Source organism: Pezoporus wallicus, unplaced genomic scaffold (assembly GCF_028554395.1).
Source record: "Pezoporus wallicus isolate ANWC-B61680 ecotype Strahan unplaced genomic scaffold, APGP_CSIRO_Pwel_v1 contig_6999, whole genome shotgun sequence".
In the NCBI taxonomy this organism is placed as follows: domain Eukaryota; kingdom Metazoa; phylum Chordata; class Aves; order Psittaciformes; family Psittacidae; genus Pezoporus; species Pezoporus wallicus.
The window spans coordinates 5395902-5418631 of NW_026640180.1; the positions used below are offsets into that span (position 1 = coordinate 5395902).

General features: G+C 39.0%; 1 protein-coding gene across 4 annotated transcripts in view; it reads right to left on the reverse strand.

Annotated features, from left to right (window-relative positions):
• Positions 1 to 741: 741 nt before the first annotated feature.
• Positions 742 to 22730, reverse strand: part of MANBA (mannosidase beta) — a 57643-nt gene continuing 35654 nt past the window's right edge. For all 4 annotated transcript variants that reach the window (XM_057417968.1, XM_057417971.1, XM_057417969.1 and 1 more), the window contains 8 exons: positions 20523 to 20609; positions 19787 to 19954; positions 17584 to 17802; positions 16327 to 16491; positions 14459 to 14603; positions 7276 to 7418; positions 6161 to 6418; positions 742 to 3332 (listed from right to left, as the gene is read on the reverse strand). In XM_057417968.1, coding sequence (XP_057273951.1) covers positions 3108 to 3332; positions 6161 to 6418; positions 7276 to 7418; positions 14459 to 14603; positions 16327 to 16491; positions 17584 to 17802; positions 19787 to 19954; positions 20523 to 20609 — 1410 coding nt within the window. In that variant the 3' untranslated portion in view covers positions 742 to 3107. The remainder of the gene's footprint in view (positions 3333 to 6160; positions 6419 to 7275; positions 7419 to 14458; positions 14604 to 16326; positions 16492 to 17583; positions 17803 to 19786; positions 19955 to 20522; positions 20610 to 22730) is intronic.

Here is a 22730-nt window from a genome sequence, read left to right on the forward strand (position 1 = left end):
ATATATATATATATATATATTTATATATATATTAAGATAATTATGAAGGGTATTAAGATAATAATGAAGTGAACCTCACACAGTATGCAATGGCAAAAGTATCAAGGGAAAATAGTTAACCAAGGTACATGCTACAGCCACTGCTGCATGTGGGAGAGAAGAAAATAGCACCTATAAATACATACCCATGACAACACCAGGAAACCAAAAGAACATATTCCGGGTATTAAGATAATAATGAAGTGAACCTCCCCCATTAATTCTGTTTTGAACTCAAGCATTTGCCATAAGGAATTGTTAATCTTTCATAACAGCATCTAGTGCTGAATTAAAGCTTTCCAGTAAGAAAGAATGGACCCACTCTTTAGGGAGCTTCTGACCTTCAAAAATAACAATAATTTAGAAATTGTCTGAACTTTTTTATGCCAATCCACATAAAACTGCAAAAGCAACAGCAGAATGCTCTTCTTTCTGCACAGCAGTGCTGAAAGGCATTAGTTGCAGAGCCACTTCATCAATTATTGATCACATGCTACATAATTTCTTTCATGATTTTGCCTAAAACTCATGACAGGCTAAACAAGGTCATGGTTATCCACATTCAAGGTTTATGGCTACTAGCAAACAAAAAGCTCTTTTCTACATCTCCAAAACTTCACTAGCACTAAGAACAAGTATCATTGACCTTCATATAGGCCTATGCCTTTGAATTGTCTTTTGATTGTCTTTGAAACATGTAACTCTGTTAAAGTTTCATTATTTAACAACTATTAAGTGCCCTTTTGAAATTCTATCTGAATGCTGCTGAAAGAAATTTCTGCATCAATGTAAGAGAAAGACATCAACCAACCTGCCCTTTTCCTGATACACTGAAGCAATATTTATTAATCATATTTATTCCATGTTTTCTCCACATTTTTTTCATTCTTACCGTATATTGTCTGTTGCTGCTTTGATTCCCCTTTGATCCCAGGTCACTGAAAAAACTGAAAGATTTTTCTTGTGGTGTTAGCCCAGGATGCCTCTCAGATAACTTTTACATTCTTTTATCAATGTCTGCATTTTCTAACAGTTATGTTTTATTCATGACTATCATTTTCCCCATTTATTTTACATAAACTATAAACATTGGTACATGCATGTATTTTGATTTTTTTCATGTTTTCTTTCAACTAGGGCAAGTTTTTCATCAGAGAAGCCCTCCTATGCAACTGCAGTTAGTTGTTTTGGTGCTCTGAAAAAGCATTTTTAAGCAACTTCCATTTATCATTTCCTTTTCATCTTCAAGTTTTTTGTCTTGCTCAGGAGTACATCAGTTTTGGTTAACACCCAATTAAAAAAGCACCAGAGATGACAAAGCACCAGTCAATAAGCTCATCTCTTTGCCCATTAAAACTGTGATCACTGCAAGAAAACAACCCCCAGTTCCAAGCTCTCTAACTGACCAATGAAAGATGCAGCTGCTCTCCCCACACGTGCTCAGACCACAGCAAGCATCACCCATGTGGTGCTTTTACAACAAAGATGGTCATCACCAGTAGAGCTTGTTCAAACACCTTCCATTGTAAAGTGCTGATTCTGCTAGGTACTTTTCAAGAAAATTAATACTTGATTGGGCTGTGAGAGGATCCTTGTGGAATCCCAGCAAGATCCCAGCTGCATTTCAAACCACTGCTGACAGGCAAGCCCAGTGTTTAGCAACCTGCCCAAGGCACAGCTCAGTGGCCTCAATTCCCTGAGAGCGAAACCCTCAGGCTCCCAGCTCCACAGGCTACAGCAGCCCCTGATGCTGAAGCAAGCTTATTTTCTTTGTATCAAAGGCCAAAGTGAGACAGCATTTCTGTAGAAAACCTAGAGCATTTTAACATTTTAAACATTTTAAAAACAACTTACTCAGACTAGAGCTGAAGCACCATTACTTCAGATGGACTAAGATCTGTGCCACCAGATCTAACCATAAATCAACAGTGTCCTGTATAGGGATCCCACACAGAAAGAAGTAAAAATAAGGTGTTGAGGTTTTTCCTTTGTTAGAAAGAGAGAAGGATCAGTGTGGATAACAAGGCCACTCACGTGGAATGCCAGGAGGTAACAGAATGGCTGTGCAGCCAATGCCCAAGCTGAAACAGCAGCCCCTGCACTATACATCTACTAGAGAAAAAACAGTCACTTGAAACACTGTGGTCCTCTCAGATGAACATTTCTTATCTGTACTATCCCCTTCTTCTTTTCACCTTTGGCCAACTCTTTCCCCTGTTCCTTTTCCTACAGCCAGGCATATCTTGTACTATGCCACATTATGCAGAAGCCACACAGCAGCAAAAGGTTTGTGACTGCACTTGCCACTCTCCAGGAATAGTCAAAGTTAGACATAGAGCTCTTAAGGTTACTGCTCACGTTGCATGAAAACAGAGAAGAAAACAAGTCTCAGACTCTGTTCCCCTTTCAGAAGGGGGAATAAGATCTGCTTGATGTCTAACTAGACAGCCCTGGTTTCACGTTTACTTGGAAGCCTACCTTGCAAGGAGGCAGGCAAGACACCTGATCAAGTGACAGCCATAGATCTGAAAGCGGAGGACTAGAGCTTTCCTGATTTGGGTGTAGATAGATCAAACAACTCCAAGTGGGGCACACCTGTGGGGGCAGTCCCAGCTTTACTCCCTGCCCTTCCCCTTGCCACCAGCATACCTTGCTGTTTCACTTACAGCATAGTGAAACTGAAAAAAAAAAAAAAAGATTTTTAAAGCCGTAGTCTAGAGGTGCATATTTGTGCTGCCTCTTAGGATGAATTCACAACTCCAGTCTCATGGGGACTGGAGAACTTGGACCAGCTCTTTCCACCGACTCACTTCCTCCCATTTTATACATGGGATATATTTGTTCCATCACCTAAGGAAGCTTTACTTTCAATACACCACATACATTATATGCAAGCTTTGCTGTTGTTATCTTTACATTGAAGCAGCAGATAAAATTCACACATGACAGGAATAGACATAATTTTCTGCAATCAGTTCAAATTGTATGTCACTTCAGCTTCATTCAAATTCTTCAAGGTTTTTTCCTCCTCCTGTTTCACGCCTTGTCTAGAGGGAAATGAGGTATCTTCAGATGATGTCCATCAGAGAGGTCAAGGTTAGTGACTCCTCCAGTTCTTCAATGCTCGTAGGTTCCCAAGGATAAAACATAACGACTTTCCTCTTTTCAGTCATGAGGAAACCATTCTCACTAAATCTGCCTTTTATACTCCCTACATCCAGAGAAACAAAAGGAGCAATTGCAGTAGTATGAAGATCAAATATATAAATGTCATCTTGTTGGGAAACAGAGGCCTGGAAGAGAAATGTAAAAATAAATAGATAAATATATGTATTAAAGAACCCAGTTACATCCAAACTGGGAAAGACCTGCTATGTCAGTAAAACAGACTGAACAACCACATTTGATCAAAATTGCTGTTCTCTTCTGGAAATCTTGTCTGGAACAAAAAGTCAAACCAACAGGATTCTTATGTAAGAATCATGTAAAAACTGCAAATGTTACTATAGCCTTTCTATGAATACTATAGATAAGGCCGACATCTGTGCTGTTGCGTCATTGGTCGCTCAAGATTGACCCAGGAAATGACAGTCTTGTTCAGAATGTGTGGGTTAAAGCCCTTCCTGAATCTTCATTAGCGAAGACAGGCCTTCCTCATAGGAGAAGGAAAATTCCTATCTTCAAACCCGGGCTGATGGAGCTCGTCTAGCCTTGTATGGCCTTCCGTCAAAGAAGGACACTCTTACAAAACCTATGACCTGTGGACTTTGCTGTCACCGTCCTAGCTAACTGGGCCGTGGCAGTTAAACCTCAGGTTTAAAGGATGGGGCCAGTTCTGCACAAGCTGCGCCTCACCTAAAAAATCCACTGCTCAGAGGGGAAGGGCTTACTCTCACTTCTCTGTATGGACAGGCGAGGGTCGAAACGGTAGGTGACAAGGTGCATGGGAAGCTGCAGATCCGACCTTGCATGCAGGCGGACCAGCGCATGGGTAGCTCGAGATTCCTCAGGAGATGACAGTCCTGGTCGGACACTTCCTGATTGCCTAAGCACCCTTTTTTCCGACCAGATTTGCATATCCCACATGCCCTTGGTCATCATGCTTGTAGTAAGTGTGGTTAAAGCCCTTTCCGTATCTTCACTCACAAAGCCAAGCCATCAATAGACAAGGCAAAATGCCATGGAGTGTTACCACTCTACCATCTTCTTAGGCCGATAACCAAATAAATGGTAATCTGACATGTCTGTAGGACTGGTATCTTATACTTACTGCAGTGAGAGAGATTTGTCTTTTCATCAACATACTTCACTCAACCTATAAATTTACAACAACTCAAGTAGCCAGGCTTTCAGATTACATCAGTAACAGAAATGCACAGAGGCAAAAGATGGTAAAAGTCACAGTAACACAAGAGGTCGCCTCATCTTAATGGAACATGAGAGTGAAGTCCTTATACTACATTTAGAAGGCAGCTATGAAATACCACCATGAGGCAGAATGTTTTATATCAAGTTCTATCAGTAGTTAAATCCCAGAGAGGCTTAAAAGCACAACCAGGATGCATTTTCATGCAGCACTTCCCATTCACCATAATGAAATATTATGCTACATCATTTTCAAATACCAATTAAACAGATATAAAAAGCAGTCAAATTATGCTAAGTGCAGAAGTCACATCCCACTTCCAAGAAAAAAAAAACATTATTCATGTTTAAGAAAAAGCACATATCCTTTACACTTCGTGTTTTCTGAAGGAACACAAGAGTTTTCATGTGTTTTAAAAGCAATGCCATGAAGAGTAGCACATGGATTAGCAACACATTTGAAAGTCTAGCTAGTTCATTAGTAACTATGTATAGAAGTACCAGCTTCTCACAAAACAATATTTTTTTCAAATCATAGCTGCATACTTCCTTAAAATAACCACTTTACATTTATCCTTGCTAGCTATCTTTATTAGTTAGCACCGTGGAGACAACACAGCCATGGGAAAAAGGAATGAAATTTCCCAACAGTGCTCCAGTTGGAGAGCTTTTATTATTGATGATGTCATCCACAAAAAAACCCAGCATGATTCAGACTCCAGATTGTGCCACCAGCTGAAAAATAAAACACAAAACCAGGCTGATTTCTTTCCTTTGTATACTCAGGAGGCAGGCCATGGTGCCATGAAGAGATAAGAAGGGAAAATCTGGCCCATTTTTTTTTTGTAAAACAATTAATGCTGTCCAGATTCAAAGACATTAAAGACCTCTATTCCACCCTTGTTTAGTTTAGCTGTAAAGAGAAAAGCTGCAGTTTGGAAGCCAAATGTGGAAATGCACAGGTCCCCATCCTGCCAGTCTGCTGATTAAGAATTTTGCAACAAGATTTACATTCCAAAAAGTGAGGCTTAACAAAAATGCTCTATATATAGAACACACTTGCTAGGAGCAGAAGAAATCTAGGGAAAAGCAGGAAATGGACTAAATGACAGTGTTATACAACACTGATACTCTTTGGTGCCTGTTCAGAAGGCTGACACACTTGCCAAATAATAAGAAATAATAACTACTACGCAAATCAGAACCCTGAGCTGGCAGGCAGGGATTTGCTGAAGAAGGAAAGGAGCATGTAATATTGCATGTTAGCAATGCTACACTGATCTAAGAGTTTGAGCACTTTAAGAGGAAATACTGCTGACAATAATTCACTCCTCACTCAACTGAATTAGCATAACCTAGTACTGACACATACGCTACTGTCTACAAGCTAAAATACTTGCCATGCTGCTATCTGTTACTCAGGGTCAAAAAGAGTGAAAGGAGCAATGCTACAGCAGTCAGCTGAAAGATAGTCTAAACAAATTAAATGGAGACTTCATTATTTAAAATGAAACAAAACCAACTCACCATCACCCCTAAAAAATACAATCCACCACCCCAAAACCAAACCACCAGTCTTATTTAGATGTGCATATAGTGACACAAGAAAAAAACCACCTGATTTTGAACTCAGCACGGAAGCTAGGATTGCAACAGCTAAGGAGAAACAACATGGACATGGACACTGCAGAGCAGGCAAACAAAACAGTAAGATTAGCAAAACCAAATAATGTAATCTAGCATGACTGATGCTTACACTAAGTTGAGTCTTTTCCAATCCTACAGCATCCTTTAGTGATGAAAGGAAGTGATGGTTCATAGGACTCTGGAGCCCACCTTCTCCCGTAAGACAGAAAGTAACAAAGCAGCTTTTCCTAGTACAATTTTGGCATCTTTCCAGAAAGTCATTTATGGACTCCTTGTAGATGGGGACAGCACTTTGTGCTTTAACAGTCACGCCGCCTTTGGAAAGGATGCATACTGGCTCCAAAGAACTCCAGGTGTACACAATGACCTATCAAAGAATGTCAAGAGAGCACAAAGCTTAGAAGAAGAGTTACATCTGTGAAAACAACCCAGTACCCCAGGTTTCATACCAGCTGATTTTCACCTAGCAAGAAGCTCCACAGAAATCTGAACAATCGATATGGCATAATGATTAGTTCATTATATAAACTTAATAGGAAGTTCATTTCCAACAGTCTGGATCTGTTGTTATTGATCTGGAAGACTTTTTGTTTTCTCTCCCCTTGAGAGGAGGGGTTGCCAATTCCTGCCAAGGGAATGCTGGGAAATGGAATTGGAGAGTGACTAACTTGTTGCCTAAAAATCCTATCAGTTTCTGTAGCGTTATCTTAAAACAGTTAGGGCATCGACAGTAAAATGATGACATTGCATAGGTGACCTTGCAATTAAGTACACTTAGATGTTGATATTTCAGAAAATAACCTAGTTCTTTTTCCCCTAAGTGGTATAGCTTGAGAACAGGCAAAGGTACAATCTTCTCCCTTCCACCCCAATTTAGTCAGTTAATCTAGTTTAACACCCACAGAAGAGTTTTGTTAAGTAGTGAGGTACCATTTTTCACATTTTTGTCTAAGCATCAATACCTTCAAAATTTCAACAGAATAGTTAATTTCAGGCCAATACCTACAGACTATGAGCAAGACAGTTAATTCTTTGTTCTGTGAAGCAATACACACTACTATAATAGAGGATAGTGTTGCTCCTAAGAAGATTAAAGACAAGAATTATACCTCAGTGTGTTTTAGCATGGACTTACTGAAGCTTGTCTATGCAAAGATGTGCTCCTTTCAGCTCCTCACATTTCTGGGGGAGGGACACAAAAGTAGTGAGAGAGGTGTCACTTACCCTCAAAGTAAGCTTGTGGTCCACATGAAGATCTGAGACACCATAAATGTACAACACACCTTTGTCTTCGTAGGCCACAGGCAGCAGTGGTGCAAAGAAGTTCTGGGCAAAATAATGGAGCAGTTTCCACTTACCACCATACTCTGAAACAGGTTAAAAAGAAGAGACCCAGATTGAATCCAAGATTGACTTGTCAGACAATCTCTTCCTGTGCACGCTGGTCCTGCTATAGCAGGACCTTTTTTCACCTCTATCAGGTGCAGAGAGTGACTGAAGTTACTCTTCTTCCAGGCAAGGATATGATCTGGAAGGGATTTGATGCTCTTTCAAGCTTTTCTTTAAGCTTTACCTAGGTCACATTCTATAAGAGTTGGTCTTAACACTGCTGTGCTGTTACTCAGTTAAAGCCTTGAACACAAATGACATGAACAAAACTGATGCAGCATACCATACATTAAGCAAGCTGGAGCACCTATGTTGTTGAGAATCTAAACAAACATGCTGGCATTGGTGGCATTGTCACAAACCACCGCCTCTGTAAAGAGACAAGAGTCTGACTTTCAGTCTTGTACAAAGCACTCTCTTCCCTTTTCTTAGTCCTCCTCTTTCAGTTCTTCCTAAGAGGAACATCAATAGCAACAAAGACAAAATAAAATCAAGTTCTTAAACCAAAGAGAACCCTGAGTTCGGCAAAATGAGTTTGCCAGTATCTAGAGACAACACTTACTTTATGGGAGTTAGCATACACGACGTAGACATATGCTAATCAGTTTGCTTTGCCTCTTTAATGGACAGCTGTCCCTCATTACTTTTAATATTTTGAAAGTCTGCCATTAACAAACTGTAAAAGCCACCAAATGTTGCATCCGCTCCAAAAATAGCAATTTTGCCAAACGCAACACTGCCACACAACCATTTTGAAAGGGACAGAACTTCAGTTTCTTTCGCTATTAATTTTCCTTCTAGCATCCACTGTCAGCATGTTAACTCTGTCTTCGCTCAACCATTATTTAGTCATTGAAATGGAACTAAAAAAGAAGTAGCAAGTCAGCTGCATCATCTCGTAAGGAAAGAAAAATCTCACTCTTTTTTCTGTCTCTTCATTTTATACAACAGCTTTAAGTCCACGCATGCTGCAAAATATTTCCAGTAATAGGCTTTTGTTGAAATGAATTACTTCATAGTTATGGTGCTTGTACAAAGCTCTTAGCACTTTCAAACATCTCATAATTAAGGACTTCATCCAGAGTGATGCAGTCTTTAAAGGGTGAGTTTGTGGTTTTCACAGGCAGACCTGAACATGCTCTGCCTGCACTCCACATAGACATGAATGAATTTTGTGGAGAGCAAAGTGCATTAGCGCCATCTTAGCACCTGCACATCACCCTGTTTTCAGCAAGCTCACAGCCAGCTAGCTTAGAGGACAAGAAAAGCTCCTATCCACCTGGAAAAACCATACAAGATTCAACTGTGCCATGAGATCAGACTGTTGACAACAAACCACCACCAGCATTCAAGTTAATAGCACTGAAGTAGACCAAAGGGATGAAGTCTGAAAGAAAACCTCAGGAGAAGCTGCTGAGATTCTTCAAAACAGACAGACTGTTGAATAAAGTGATGAACACACTCAGCATATTGGTGCTGTTCAGTATACAGAATGATAGAATCATTTTGGTTGGAAAATACCTTTAATATCAAGCCAACCATTAAACCAGCACTGCCAAGTCTACCACTAAACCATGACCCTAAGTGTCACACTTCCATGTCTTAAATACCTCCAGGGATGGTGACTCCATCACTTCCCTGGGCAGCCTGTTGCAGTGCTTGACAGCCCTTTTGGTGAAGAAATTTTTTCTTAATATCCAATCTAAACTTCCCATAGTGGAACTGTAGGCCATTTCCTCTTGTCCTACCTTGTTACAAACTTGTTACCTGGGAGAAGAGACTGACCCCCACCTCACTACAACCTCCTTTCAGGTAGCTGTAGAGAGCAACAATGTGTCCCCTTTACTCCAGGCTAAACAACCCCAGTTCCCTCAGGGGTTCCCCATCAGACTTGTGCTTTGGACGTTTCACCAGTTTTGTTGCCCTTCTTTGGACACACTCCAGCACCTCAATATCTTTCCTGTAGTGAGGGGCCCAGAACTGAATACAGCAGCATTCAAGGTGCTGCCTCACCAGTGCCAAGTACAGCAAAGTGATCACTTCCCTGGTCCTGCTGGATACACTATTTCTGATACAGGCCAGGATGCTGTTGGCCTTTTGGCTGCCTGGGCACAAGCTGGCTCATGTTCAGCTGTCACTCAGCACCCCCAGGTCCTTTTCCACCGAGCAGCTTCCCAGCCACTCTTCCCCAAGCCTGTAGCTTTGCAGAGGGTTGTTGTAACGAAAGTGCAGGACCCAGCACTTTGCTTTGTCGAACCTCATACAACTGCCCTTGGCCCATCGATCTAGTCTGTCCAGACCCCTCTGCAGAGCCTTCCTACCCTCAAGCCAGATCAACATTCTCACCCAACCTGGTGGTGTCCACAAATTATTGAGGGTGCATTTGATCCCCACATCCAGATAATTATTAAAGACATTGAACAGAACTGGCCCCAGTGCTGATCCCTGGACAACACTACTTACACAACCAGCCACAAATGGGATTTAACTCCATTCACCACCACTCTTTGGGCCCAGCCATCCAGACAGTGTTTCACCCAGTAAAGAGTACACTCATTCAAGACATGAGCAACCAGTTTCTTCCTGACAATGCTGTGGGAAATGTTATCAAAGGCTTTACTAAAGTCTATGTAGACAACATCCACAGCCTTTCTTTCATCCACTAAGTGGGTCACCTTGTCATGGAAGGAGATCAGGCTGGTCAAGCAGGACCTGCCTTTCATTAACCCATGCTGACTGAGCCTGATCATCTCGTAATATGAACAAAGCCATTTTCTTGCATTCCAAGGACAATTCCTGGCAGAAAATTGTGGTTGTCCAAAGGACAATTCTGCCAAAACCAGGGAGTGTTAACAAATTATTCTCAGGGTCATGAAACTTGACAAAATGAGAGATTAGGATTGGGGATGGATTATTTGAAACAGTAAACTGTTGGACAGCATCGGATCTAAAAAATAAAAGCAATGGGCACTGTGCCCAACCTCAGCCTTTGGGAGTGGTTGAACTCTCTGAAGCCCTCAGGACTGCCACAAGACTCTCAAAGGAATTTCAATTTCAGTGCAATGGACGCTGCTCACTGCAGGCCTCAGAAAGACCCCACCACAGAGCTCAGACAAGTTACTCAGCATGGTCTGTGGTTTCAGTGCCTGCTGACTTGAATTTTTAACCAATTTACATGACAAAAATCTAGGTTTCAACTATCTTAAATATTAAAATGAATAATGCAATTGTTGTAGAGCAATTTCTGTTACTTAGTGTAATATAAAATCCCATTTCTCTTTGAACAGGCCCTACTCTCAATCTCTGCTGTGCCTTGATTTCCAGCTGGATTACATAGCCACATAGCAGCGGTTACTGGAGGGAAAGAGAGAAGCTTTGCTACCTAGGCAGCAGATACAGACATCCTCAAGAAACTGGCACAGTAAACAACTCGGACTACACTTGGCATTACAATCCCACAGGGAAACACAAACAAACAAAAAAACCCAACTAACAAAAGCAAACAAACAACAGACTTAAGTTTGTACTATTTCAAAACTCATTTTAGGGTTCAACTACTACAGGTACTGTTTGGGGATGTTTGAAAACATCACTAGTCTGCTTACCTCAGATCAGCTTTTTAAGGTTGTTCTTTCCCTTCCCAAAAAACCTAGAGCCATTTTGAAGAACTAAAGCTCAACTGCTGTAGCAGTTTCACACAGGAAGGGTCTTCCAAAGACAACTTTTCAAGCCAGGCATCTTGATAATACAATTGTCAAAACAACTACAGACAGCACAGAAAACTGAAGCTCACAGGTAAAAGAAAAACCACATTCTTCAGCTCATCTCATCTTGATTTCCTTAAGAACAGAGCCATATTTCTTGATTGAAAATAGGCAAATTGTATACAAAATACTCCTCGAGTCCCAAAAAATGGATGTAAGAAATCTGAAGATCAAGTAGCTATCGTGATAAATCTGTGGGCTTAAACTTTCCTGTTGCAGACATGCACACCCAAAGGCAACAGTCAAAAGTTATTTAAAACAGCCCTAGGGTGGTTTTCTCCTCCTCCCCCCAACATTTAAACAAATTCTTTAAGAAATCAGAGCTCCTTAATTTTTTTCTGATAACAACATGGGGTCTGCACTCTCTGCAGTATCCAAACTTCAAACCAGGAAACTAAAATTAGGTTCATAACGAGACCTCAGTACCCTGTTTTCTGAGTCTTCCCTGAAGCTTTCTACACTGATAGCAGGAGTGAGAACAAACTGTTCTCCCTAGAACAGATTTTAAATTAATCGCTTCACACCATTAAATGCAACCTGAGAAACATGCTGCTAGTTCTTTCCTCACCTCAGTCTCATGAATTCAGATCTATTATTCTCTGCAATAGCCTGTAGTTTCAGCTCACCGGGGGCTCTAAATACTGAGCCTGCAATAAAAGCCAGTTATCTGTTCAAGGGAATCTCATAACAACGAAGTCAGGTACTTCAAGGTGACACTTGGGTGGGAGTGAGGTAAATTGCCATGTGTATCACAGCGCTCTTCACCAAAACACACTGTGTAGATGCTAAAGCATTCAAAATGACACAACCAGCTCTATAACTAGGCATTAACAGTCAAAACCCAGTTGTGGTAAAAGCTGTTTAGTTCTGAACTGAAGGTAAAAGTACTACAACAAGAGTGCTGTGCCATGTTTTCATTCAATCCCAAGTTAAAAAGGACAAACGTTTGCTACCTTATTCCCTCCCCACTTAATGAGGAAACACTTCCGCTTTTTATGGGAAATTATGTAAGCCCCTCCATGGCTCTCTGTAAAATAAGAGATTTAAATAAGAAGCACCCATTTGTGATACTACTGTGCCATCTAACAAGATGCAGAAATGCGGTTTTGAAGTGCAAATAAAACTAATTTCTCTGAAGTTTTGCATAATTTCATCCATTAGCATTTCAAAAATCCTTCTACCACACTGCCTAATTAAATGAATATTAAACCTTTCCTCATTCCACTAAGGGAATACAACAAAACAAAGGGACAGCTGTATCCCTGCTGAGCTTCTTTTCTGTAAACTAACTTCAACAACATATGAATAATTCAAATATTTGATATATTTTCTACAATGATGTCAGCCCTATACTTAAAAAGACATGTATGGTCTCCACGACCACTTCATCTATCAATATACACCTGTCTTTACAAAGAGACGCTCTTCCAAGCATTCTTTTCTCTTGAGGCACTTAATGCCTAAAAGCATCAGCCATTGCTAGAATCATAACAATGAAGACTGGGATATTCCATTTCCTGATACAAGTCTAGAAAGTCCAGGAAGATGAGCATTATAGCCCGACCACTGCACTAACATTTAAATAAAATAGCCTGTTTCTTCTACTGGTTTGTTTTTCTTTATTGGTTGCAGTTACTTTGTGTGGATGAGTAAGGGGAGAGGGGTATTGGAAAAAAAAAAAGGGAAAGGGACAAACCTCTTGGAGAAAGAGGGGGAGGATAGGGTGGGCTTATTTTTTATTTAAAGAATGGCCAAATGGCATTTTGCTCTAAGGACAGATCGAGAACTTCACACTCAATCTTAGCTTTTTCTAGTTCACTCATATTTCTTCACACATTAAATTCTTAAAGACTTTCAAAAACAGAATCTGTGAGAAATAACTAAAATTGAAAGAGAATCTACCCAAGTCCTATACAGCTACCATAAACAGCTTCTCTATTTCAAAATGACTTTTAGATTAGATAAAATATGCAGAACACAAAACACAGCCATTTCCCTCATACCACACATTCCTCCCCTATTTCTTACTAAGTGATTTATCTCTTTATATGTTTGATTACTCTATTTTGTGTTCTAAAAGGAAAAAACAATATACATAAGAAGATATCATGTGCATAAATAGCATATTCAAAGAATAATTTAGTCATTGAGTGATTCACCTCACCTGACACTAAGTTTACACACCACATCTCAGCTAGTCATATTCTCCTATGAAGAGCTTTTCAGAAGCTATGCTGGATGAGAGGTGTCATACAAGGTTCTATGAAGATAAATTCAGCATGGAGAACATAATTCATCCCACTTATTAAACAGCTAAGGACATACTAAATCACACTCTGGAGATAACCATCTCTCCCTCAACAGACTACAGAAGAAATCTAAATACCCAGCCTTTACATACTAAATCCCATCCTGCTGAGAACAATGGGGGCAGGAGGGAACAAAATCAACCAAATTTGTTGGGATTATGGAAAATATCATTACACCTGGGTGCTCCTTCTTACCCTCCTATCCTACTAGCTCCCTCTCTGTCCATTCTCACCCAGGGTGGTACATACATGCATCCATACACTTAAGCCAGTAAATATAATGGCAAATTTCTAAGACAGGCTCTTTTGGAAACAGAATTTCTTAGAAGTCTCCAATTTTAAAAGAATTGACCTTTCTAATTAAAAGAAATATTAAACATGAAAAAAATGCAATATTTCTCTGGAAAAAAACCTGTATGATATATCATACAGTTTCAGGAAGATCCAGCTCTACACAAGAAAAGCAAGGGTAGTTGAAAGTTTACCTCACAAGGGGGTTGTGCCTTCAGTCTTAACCATTACTGATTCCTAATAGGCAGCTCTGTCTGACTTCGATGATATTACATCCTTGGGAAAAATGAGAATACTGCTTAAACAAAATGAGTTTTTAAGAAATTAGAGGTTACATATGATTTTCACTTTTCTAAACTAAACCTTGCTAAAACAATGGTAAGAGCTCATGGCTGCTGAATCTGAACTTAAACAGTTAAACTTCCATGGGAAAAGAACTGCTTTGTTCTTTACCCTCTTCCATTTTCACAGACTATTAAGGATGATCGTGAAAAATACCCTTCTGGAAAGCATTTGTAAAGGATTGACAGAAACATGTCCAAAGTTGCCTGAGAGAGACAGCGGAGCCATACTTCATATGCTGATACTTCCAGATGAGGGAAACAAAACAAGCCTGATAGCTGATGCTTTTTACCAGACTGTCACAATACTTACCCAAGGAAGCCCATGAAGGTGCCTGCCAAATGTCATTGAGTTGCCAGTACAGAGCTCCCATTGTGTGTCCTTCTCCCTTGATTATTTCACTTTGACTAAAACGATAGAATTCAGTTTCTGTCTTTACGCACTGAGCCTGCATCACCTTGGTCAACAAACACATTAAAAATTACTTTTCTTTTTTTGAGTATTGCATTTTGCATTTTACTTTATTTTCAAAGCATGTGTGCATATATTAACATACAATACAAACTTCACAGCAACAGCATATAACTTTAACATTCAACGGTATACACCTGCGGTGCTGTGGGCCTCTGTTTGAAGAAGATCTATCCCTAGCAGCTCCTGACAGCCTTACAAGCAGTATTTTTAGATAAACTCTGGAGGGGCTACTTCCTGCCTTCCATCCAGTGAAGGTCACTGGGCAACAGTCTTTGAAAGGCAAATGGAAGACAAGGGAAAGATAAGTAAATTTAATTTTTTTTTTACTTAATGTAAGTTAAACACCCAAGAGTTGCAAAATGATGCAATGCTGCATTACCTCCAGTATACACTACCATGATGTCCAAATCCCTATGCTCAGAACACATAACACACATTCCCAGTATACAGTCAAAATTGTGCTAAAGAGCAACCTTTTTTCACTTGCACTCCCACTTCTCTCTTTCCCCACCTTGTCTTTAAAAAACATTTTTCAGAATTTTTAATTGGCCAAGTTCTCAATAGAAGCCAAGCTGCTTGTTATTTTCTTCACGAAGTATAGTACTAGGCTGGGAAGGTATTAAAAGAAAGTCTCAAAATAGAGGAAAAGATCTCTAGGAGAGCTCAAAAGGTAAAGATAACATTTCTAGTTAACCGCTACAGCCAAGTTTAATCTTCTTATCCTTTATGCTATCCTTACTTTGGCATTCTTAATTTTTTTAACCTGTTAATAAGGCCCTCACAGACTTAGCCCTGCAGAAATTCTCATAGTTTTCTGAGTCAGAACCTCACTGAGCAAGTTTTACCACCTTTTTCAATTTCACAGCATCATCTAGCCTTGTTCTCGTCATCAGTGCCTAAAGCTCTCCAGCTGTTTCGGCTTTATACAAAACTTGCTGACAGCAGCTCTCAAACATTAAAAACTTAGTGAATGTGCAGTTATTCCCATCAAGAGGGTTTCTGAAATTCTTGGAACACGACAAAAAGTAACAGCACTTTAAACTTGCCTAACATCATTAAAAAGTCATTTAACACCATTTAAAAGTCACATAGAAATCGTGAAGAAACAAGCATGAAGTAAACTACTACAGATGAAGAGCAAAATATAACCTACTGATTTGAAAAAACTCCCTAACAAAATAGATTCTCTAAAATAACAATGAGTCCATAACAAATAAAAGTTACTAATAATGTCATTCATAGAGAACTGCATTCTCTAGAAATAGTCTCGTTTCAAAAGCTCATGTATTCCTCGTGGCAAAAATCAAAGCAGTAAGCCTATAGGGGCCACATAAAGAGGAAAACATACCCACCCTGGAATGGGAAGTAAAAGTGTAGAGCTAGGAGTAATTGCATACCAGGAAAGGCAGCACATCCCTGCATCCCCAGGCCAGCTTCATGAGTGGGCCATGACAGGGGGACAGGGACCAAGGTAGCACACACAGCCAGGCTATCTCCCAATTGGGCCAGTTTCTGGGAAATTTCCCAAGAAGCATTCCAACAAACTAGAGACAAGCTAGTTCCAAATTAAACTGGATTCTTCAATGCTTCAGTGCATAAACTTTCTGCATGACTGAACATTACCTAAAATAATAGGCCCAGATTAAGCTGATAGTGTCTATTAGAACAAGTATTGACAAGTATTATACTAAAGACATCAGTGTTACCTGAGTGAGGTAAATCGTATCTTTGAACTTCTTTATGGGATCTGTGCTCTGGGGAAGCTTGAAATGATACCCAATCTGTTGAAGCATCTGATCATTGCCATTTTCATGGTGTTGTCGATGGAAAGAAAAATTGCTTGTGTAGGACCAGTCCTCAGTGGAGGAAACCTTTTCAAACCCACAAAAGCAGGAGATCAGAATGAAAAGGCAAAATGTGTATTTAATGGCTGACAGGATATTCAGGAAAGGATATTCATGACGGGGATTCAGCCCATTGACACTGTCAAAAACCTTTAAAAATAGTAGTATATTTCTACAGTGCTTTGTGCAGTCATGCAAGGATTTTGAATGAGCAACACCCTTTTCTTATACTCCTTGTAGAAATAAATGAAAGCAGACATTGCTGTTGAACCCGGAAGAGTGATATTTTGGTTCAACATATGCCATCAGAAAGAATGGCATATTCTTCCTAAAGTTCAGTTTGGCCAAGGTACCTCAGAGGTTTCCTTGCATTCATTGTAAATCAGGAACACCCTAAATTAAGATGGAAGAAAGAACTCTAGTCAAACACATTTTGGCAAAAAAACTACAGAAGTTAGTAGGGCTATAAAGTCTAAGGATGTGCATATTTTCAAAATCTGCCTCTGAAAACACATAATCATGAAACAGGTTTTTTCAACTAATGACAACACTGCAGCGTAGCTCATACAGTTATTGACAGCTTGCGTTGTAATTACAATCTCTATAAAATGTTTTTATTTAAATTTGTTCCTTTTTAGGCTAGATTGAATTTTTTTCATTGCTATTAATATCAAAGAATTTACTGATGATGTCTTGGATAATAAACTTTGCCCCGCAAACTGAAAGGCACACTTTGAACTTCTTTCAATTGCATGTATGAGTATCAACATGATATTCACCACTCTCTGAACAAACAGACAAACAGCATATGTGTCTGTTCCAACTGGATAAAAAAGACAGAATATACAACATCTAAATGTAATAGGAGACAAAACCAAATTCTCTTATATGCAATACATAAAAGCTCCAAATTATTTAAGTAAAAAAAAACTGGGAAAAGTTAAAAAAATAAATTTTAAAATTCAGCACAATTAAGCATTTTTCGTGTTTCTTTCTGTTTTTTCTGCTTTCTGTATTACCCCAACTACAGTTCAGATGCTTTAGTTTGTTGGGAAGAGGCTCACTGCCCTCACTAAATGAGAGCAGAGGGGACAGTAAGGTGTGGAAGCCCAGCCTTACCTTTTTGATTGTACTGAAGGAAGGCCATGATTGAAATCCATATTCTGAAGCAAAACGAGTTTTAGGATATGCTGCCCAGTTCCAGCAGTCAATGCTGTAGTCATAAAAGTGAGTGTCACCATAATGGGTATCATAAGGATTCTGAGAGACCCAACCTTCTTTAACTGACTCTAAGCCATTGGTGGGACTGGATGCAACAAAAGGACGACTCTTATCTTCCTGGGATTTAAAAACAAAACAAAATGACAACCCCATCACAAAGTGATTGGCTTTTATCATCAGAACATGCAGACCACATTTTGAAAAGGCAGGGCAGCAAGGAGAACATGCCTTTTCCAAATTTGAGTCAACACCTAGGAAACATTCCCCTTTGTGTCCTGACATTCATCATCTGTACTTACTTAATTAGCTTCTTATTTATGTTTTTGGAGGACAGCTGGGCATGATGCTGCTTGCTCTGCTGTTCGAAGGGATTCTCTCCACACATCAAGAGATCTTCTATCTTTACATTCTCTTAAATTCTTAATGAAAGCTATTTAAAGTATGCCGCGTGAAAAATAAACTCAAGGAACATTAATATTTGAGTACTGTGACTTTTTTTTTAATGGAAAAATCATTACTTTTTCAGTGTTTTTGCAGGAACAAAGGCCGTGATTTTTCCTTCTTATTAAGTAGTCACCTAAATTTAGTCCTAACAAAGCCAAGGTATTCTGCTACTAATGCTTGCATGGTAGCATTACACGTTATTGTCACTTTGGCTGGCTCTGCATGTTAAGACAGATGAGACTATAAAAAGGGCAACATTTCAGACTGTTCAGAGCTGCCTTTATTTATAGCCTCAGTAGATTTAGTATACTAAATCTTTTAGCAGTACCCTACAAAGTACTGAAGGAATCCTTTTGCAGGTATAATTAATTTACTACCATACTTGTAGTAAGATAGAAGCCCAAGTTAGTTACCAACTACAAGTTACAACACTTGGCTCCAATACAGCAAAGCACTTAAGACGTGTGCTTCGTTTTAAGGAATAGTTCAGCTCCCCCCTCTTTTTTTTTTTTTTTTTGGACATGAGTAATTAATAATTAACTGAAACAATTTACAACAGGATATCCTGGGTTCCCTAAAGTCTTTAGTTCAAACTTGGAAGTTCTTTTTAAGTTTTACAGTCCAGTACTGCTAGTAGCAGTTACAGGTTTCCTCAGTTGGCTTGTATTACAAGGACCTGAAATTATTTGACTGTATGGTTCCTTCTGGCACTCAAAATAGTTATATTATGGGTTTAAAATAAAAGAGGGTCTGTCTTGGACAGTGATGCTGCACAAGTGATCTGTAACTAGAACACAGTATCAAGCCAGAGCACTCTGCTGCACATGCACTGGCCATCCAACTCACGTAGCTAATAACCAAAACACCACAGCATACCTTTATTAACAACTCAGTCTCAAAAAATCTAACTGAAATACAGAAATCTGTATTTCACAGAACTACAGGAATGTAAGACACCATTACCATTTAGAATGCATAAATGCTCTTAAGAGTGTGGTCCTTTTCAGCAAGTTCTTTCAAATCTGGCCTCATTTTACTGTTTCCTCATATCTCAGGTTTTTCAGTAAAAAGGTATTCTATATTTTCAGAGTACAACTATTTTGACAATACCAGCAGCTTTCAATAACAAGCAAATTATTGCTGTCACCTACATACTGAGCACCTGTCTTTGCCAAGGAGAAACTTCAGGTCATAAACCTCATAACATGAAAAGTATCTCATTCTGAAAAGTACAGATTAGACTAAAATTATCACACCCTGAAGTCAGTAAGATCATACTATATACGGGATAACTGAGTAGGAAAAGGCCAGTAGCATTTTTAGGTTAACAGAAAATTATACACAATTTGGGACTTCTAAATCAATTCTACTCTACATACACACATAAAGGAAAAAAATCAGGATAACCTGATCATCTAGATTAATTAATTTATGGGCAAGTTGATTTTTGTCCACTGAAAGTGAAGGCATTTGGGGAGGTATTAAAAATAGGAAGGAAAAAAAGCAGAATCCATTTGCCTATCACAAAGTGTTAAAGATGTAACTAATTCTTTCATTTCCCCAAAGAATTAGAAAATAAATCCCAAATTGCTCAAACTGCAAACATTATAACCTTCTATCAAGCCATATCCCCCTACATTTTCTTGAGATCACTTACAGCAAGAACTATTTCTCGGATGTTCTTCACATAAAGCATAACGTAATCTTTGATATAGACTTCTCTGTCAGCATAAGGTATGGAGAACCAGTTGTTTGCAATTGCTGCTTCATTTTCATTGTTACCACTCCACAGAATAATTGATGGATGGGATTTTAAACGCCTTACCTGAAATACAACTTACAGTGTCAGAAGTCCAGCAAAATTACTTCTCTTAAAAATAATAAAATATCACTTTACTACTACTTGAATTACAAGTCTGTATGCATGTTATATATGCTTAGGCTACAATTCCTGGTTTATCTGCACTGTTCACTATTCCCTCAGCTCTCCACCAGGCTCAAACTTTTGTAATACACACTTAAAAAAGAGCAAACTTTTAATACACTGACATATATCCACCACATGCACATATGTACCTCCATCCTCACCTACTGAAATACATGGAAGGGTAAATTCTGTGCTAAAGTATGTTGCAAACCTTAGAGTTTACTCTCAGTAAATGCTCTGAAACAGCCTTGAAAGAGGGCAGTTTGGACATGAGGAAAACCTGTACCTCTGCTTGACAGACTATTCCTGCAAGTAAGTTAAAGAGGATTTAGCAAGGTTACAGTGTCTGCTACATAAAGGTACACTAATAAACACTTTCTAATAAGCATTTTTTTTGAAAGCTAACTTATAGAATCAATCAAAAATGGGTAATTGGAAATAGAGCTTCAACACATGGACACAATACCTGATGAGTAACTTCTGCTCCTACAGATTCTAAATAATTCTGGTCAGTTGGATATAGTGCACATGCAAACATAAAATCCTGCCAAATCTACAGGGAAAAGATAAAAAAAAAAAGCACATAATTTTACATACTTTAAAAATATAAGGTTAATTGCATACGCAATCCTTTGTTCAAACAGAAGTTATTTATCTCAAAAAAGAATTAAATTGAAATGTTCTATTTGTTATTCTTGGAAAGTACCACCAAAATAATCACATCCTCCATGGCCTTCAGTATGTGCATACTCCACTATAGCTTTCCTCAGTATCAGAGTTACAAAGTATTTATCCTTAGGAATCAGGTCCTGGCAACTTTCACTGGTGAGTGGAATATTGCTCAGTAGATGGAGTTCAGCAAGTGTTAATGGAATAATTAGAACCCATGCACTGCTCAAATGTGAACATGGGGTAATTTCCAGCTGAACAGAACAGTTCTGTATTTACTACTTCGGAGGTGTAACACCAAATCCACACTACTTATTAAAAATAAACAGTAATTCTTCTGACATGATATCGAGCACACTTACCAGATGTCCAAGTATATTTGTTAACAAAACTCTTCCATACCAAATACACAAACTGATCTTAAAAAGAGCAAATATTACCCAGTAAGAGGGACAGAAACAAACTACATCCTCTAACAACAGTGATTTTTCTCTTCAAAGAAAGATAAAGTAGATACCACTAGAGAACAGCCAGCCTTTCAATTCAACAAGAAACTCCATTTGTACCTTGAAGGAAAAGAATTACAAAAAAGGAAAAAGGAAGAAGCCCAGCGAAATGGGTAAGATTTCTTGTTAACCTGTTTTATTTTTTAAACTGCTGTAACTTTGAGATTTCCGCTGGTCTATGGTAATGAAATGGTAATGGAAAGATCTCTTGAAGGTGCACATTAAAGCAAAGGAGACTAAGTTTTTCTGAACACTGTACTACATAAACAATAGAGACAGTCAGACTGTCCTCAACTCTTTTCAGTGCATGTTCCCTAGGAAAACTGAAGATACGGAAAAGGAAAGCAGAGGTAATAGATCCATTAGTAATTGTTCCACTCCTAGCCTCCTAGCACTGTGCAAAGAGGCAAAGCTGCTGCTGAAGAACAACTTGGAATGTTTCAGTGACTGTGTTGAGTCAAAACTCTCTATTGAAAGAAACTTTCTCTGTTTCCCCTTAGTGATCTATCACTCTTTTTCCTTAAGCACAGTTTGACTCCATGCACTTTTAAGCCTTTGCAAGACCATCAGAAGAAACAAAACCAAAAGCCTCCAGCATCACCCCCTCCAGAATAGGGTCCTGATTTTCTGCATCCACCTACTATTTTGGCTGCTAAATAAGATCTAAATCTTGTATTGAACACTGTACAGGCACAGATCTAAGTGGCCTACTTAGGTGCCTAGTGTCAAAAATGAAAGTACTAAGCGCTCAGAAGCCCTGAAAATCAGGGCACTCATTCAGATGACTAAAATAGATGTAACATTTTATTTTTTTCAGGCAAACACAACAGAAGAAGCAAGGTATCAGTTCTGCCTCCCTGCTTTTTATGTTGTAGAGTAAAACCAAACACACTTCTTTGGATTTTAATATGAGATTCAAGTTGGCCTTCACTCATCCAGTGACTATTTTATCAAAACTTATTAATATGTGCCTCCAAGCTCACATAATCAAAGGGACTCATCTATGATTATCAGCGTTTGCAGCAGGTGTTCCCCTTAGAGCTACATTTATACTCAATTATAGCTTGTCCAAAATGGCCCTTTGGATAAGGCCTTCCATGCTTGGATTCAGACCAAGTGAAATATTTTTGTGTTGACAGTTAGAACCAAGAAACCTCAAACCTCTTCAGCTATATCTATAAAGGAGAAAATACTTCTAAAAGAAATAAAATCCATTCCCACAGCAGAGAAAAGCATGACTACTTTCTCTGGTATTTTAATAACCCCAAGGTGGCTGAAAGCACAAAACTCAAATACAGCAGACTTTAAATCTTCATTGAGGTCAGATTGCAAGCCCTTTGCTCTCAATCTGGGGCATATCCTCAAACACTCAGGTTCTTCAGCAGGGCTGTTCTCACATGAGTAACCCTAAACACAGCTTACAGGGCCCCACACTCTGGTTGCTGTGAGAAAAATATCATTTGATCTCATGAATAACCCCCCTCCCATGCACTACATAC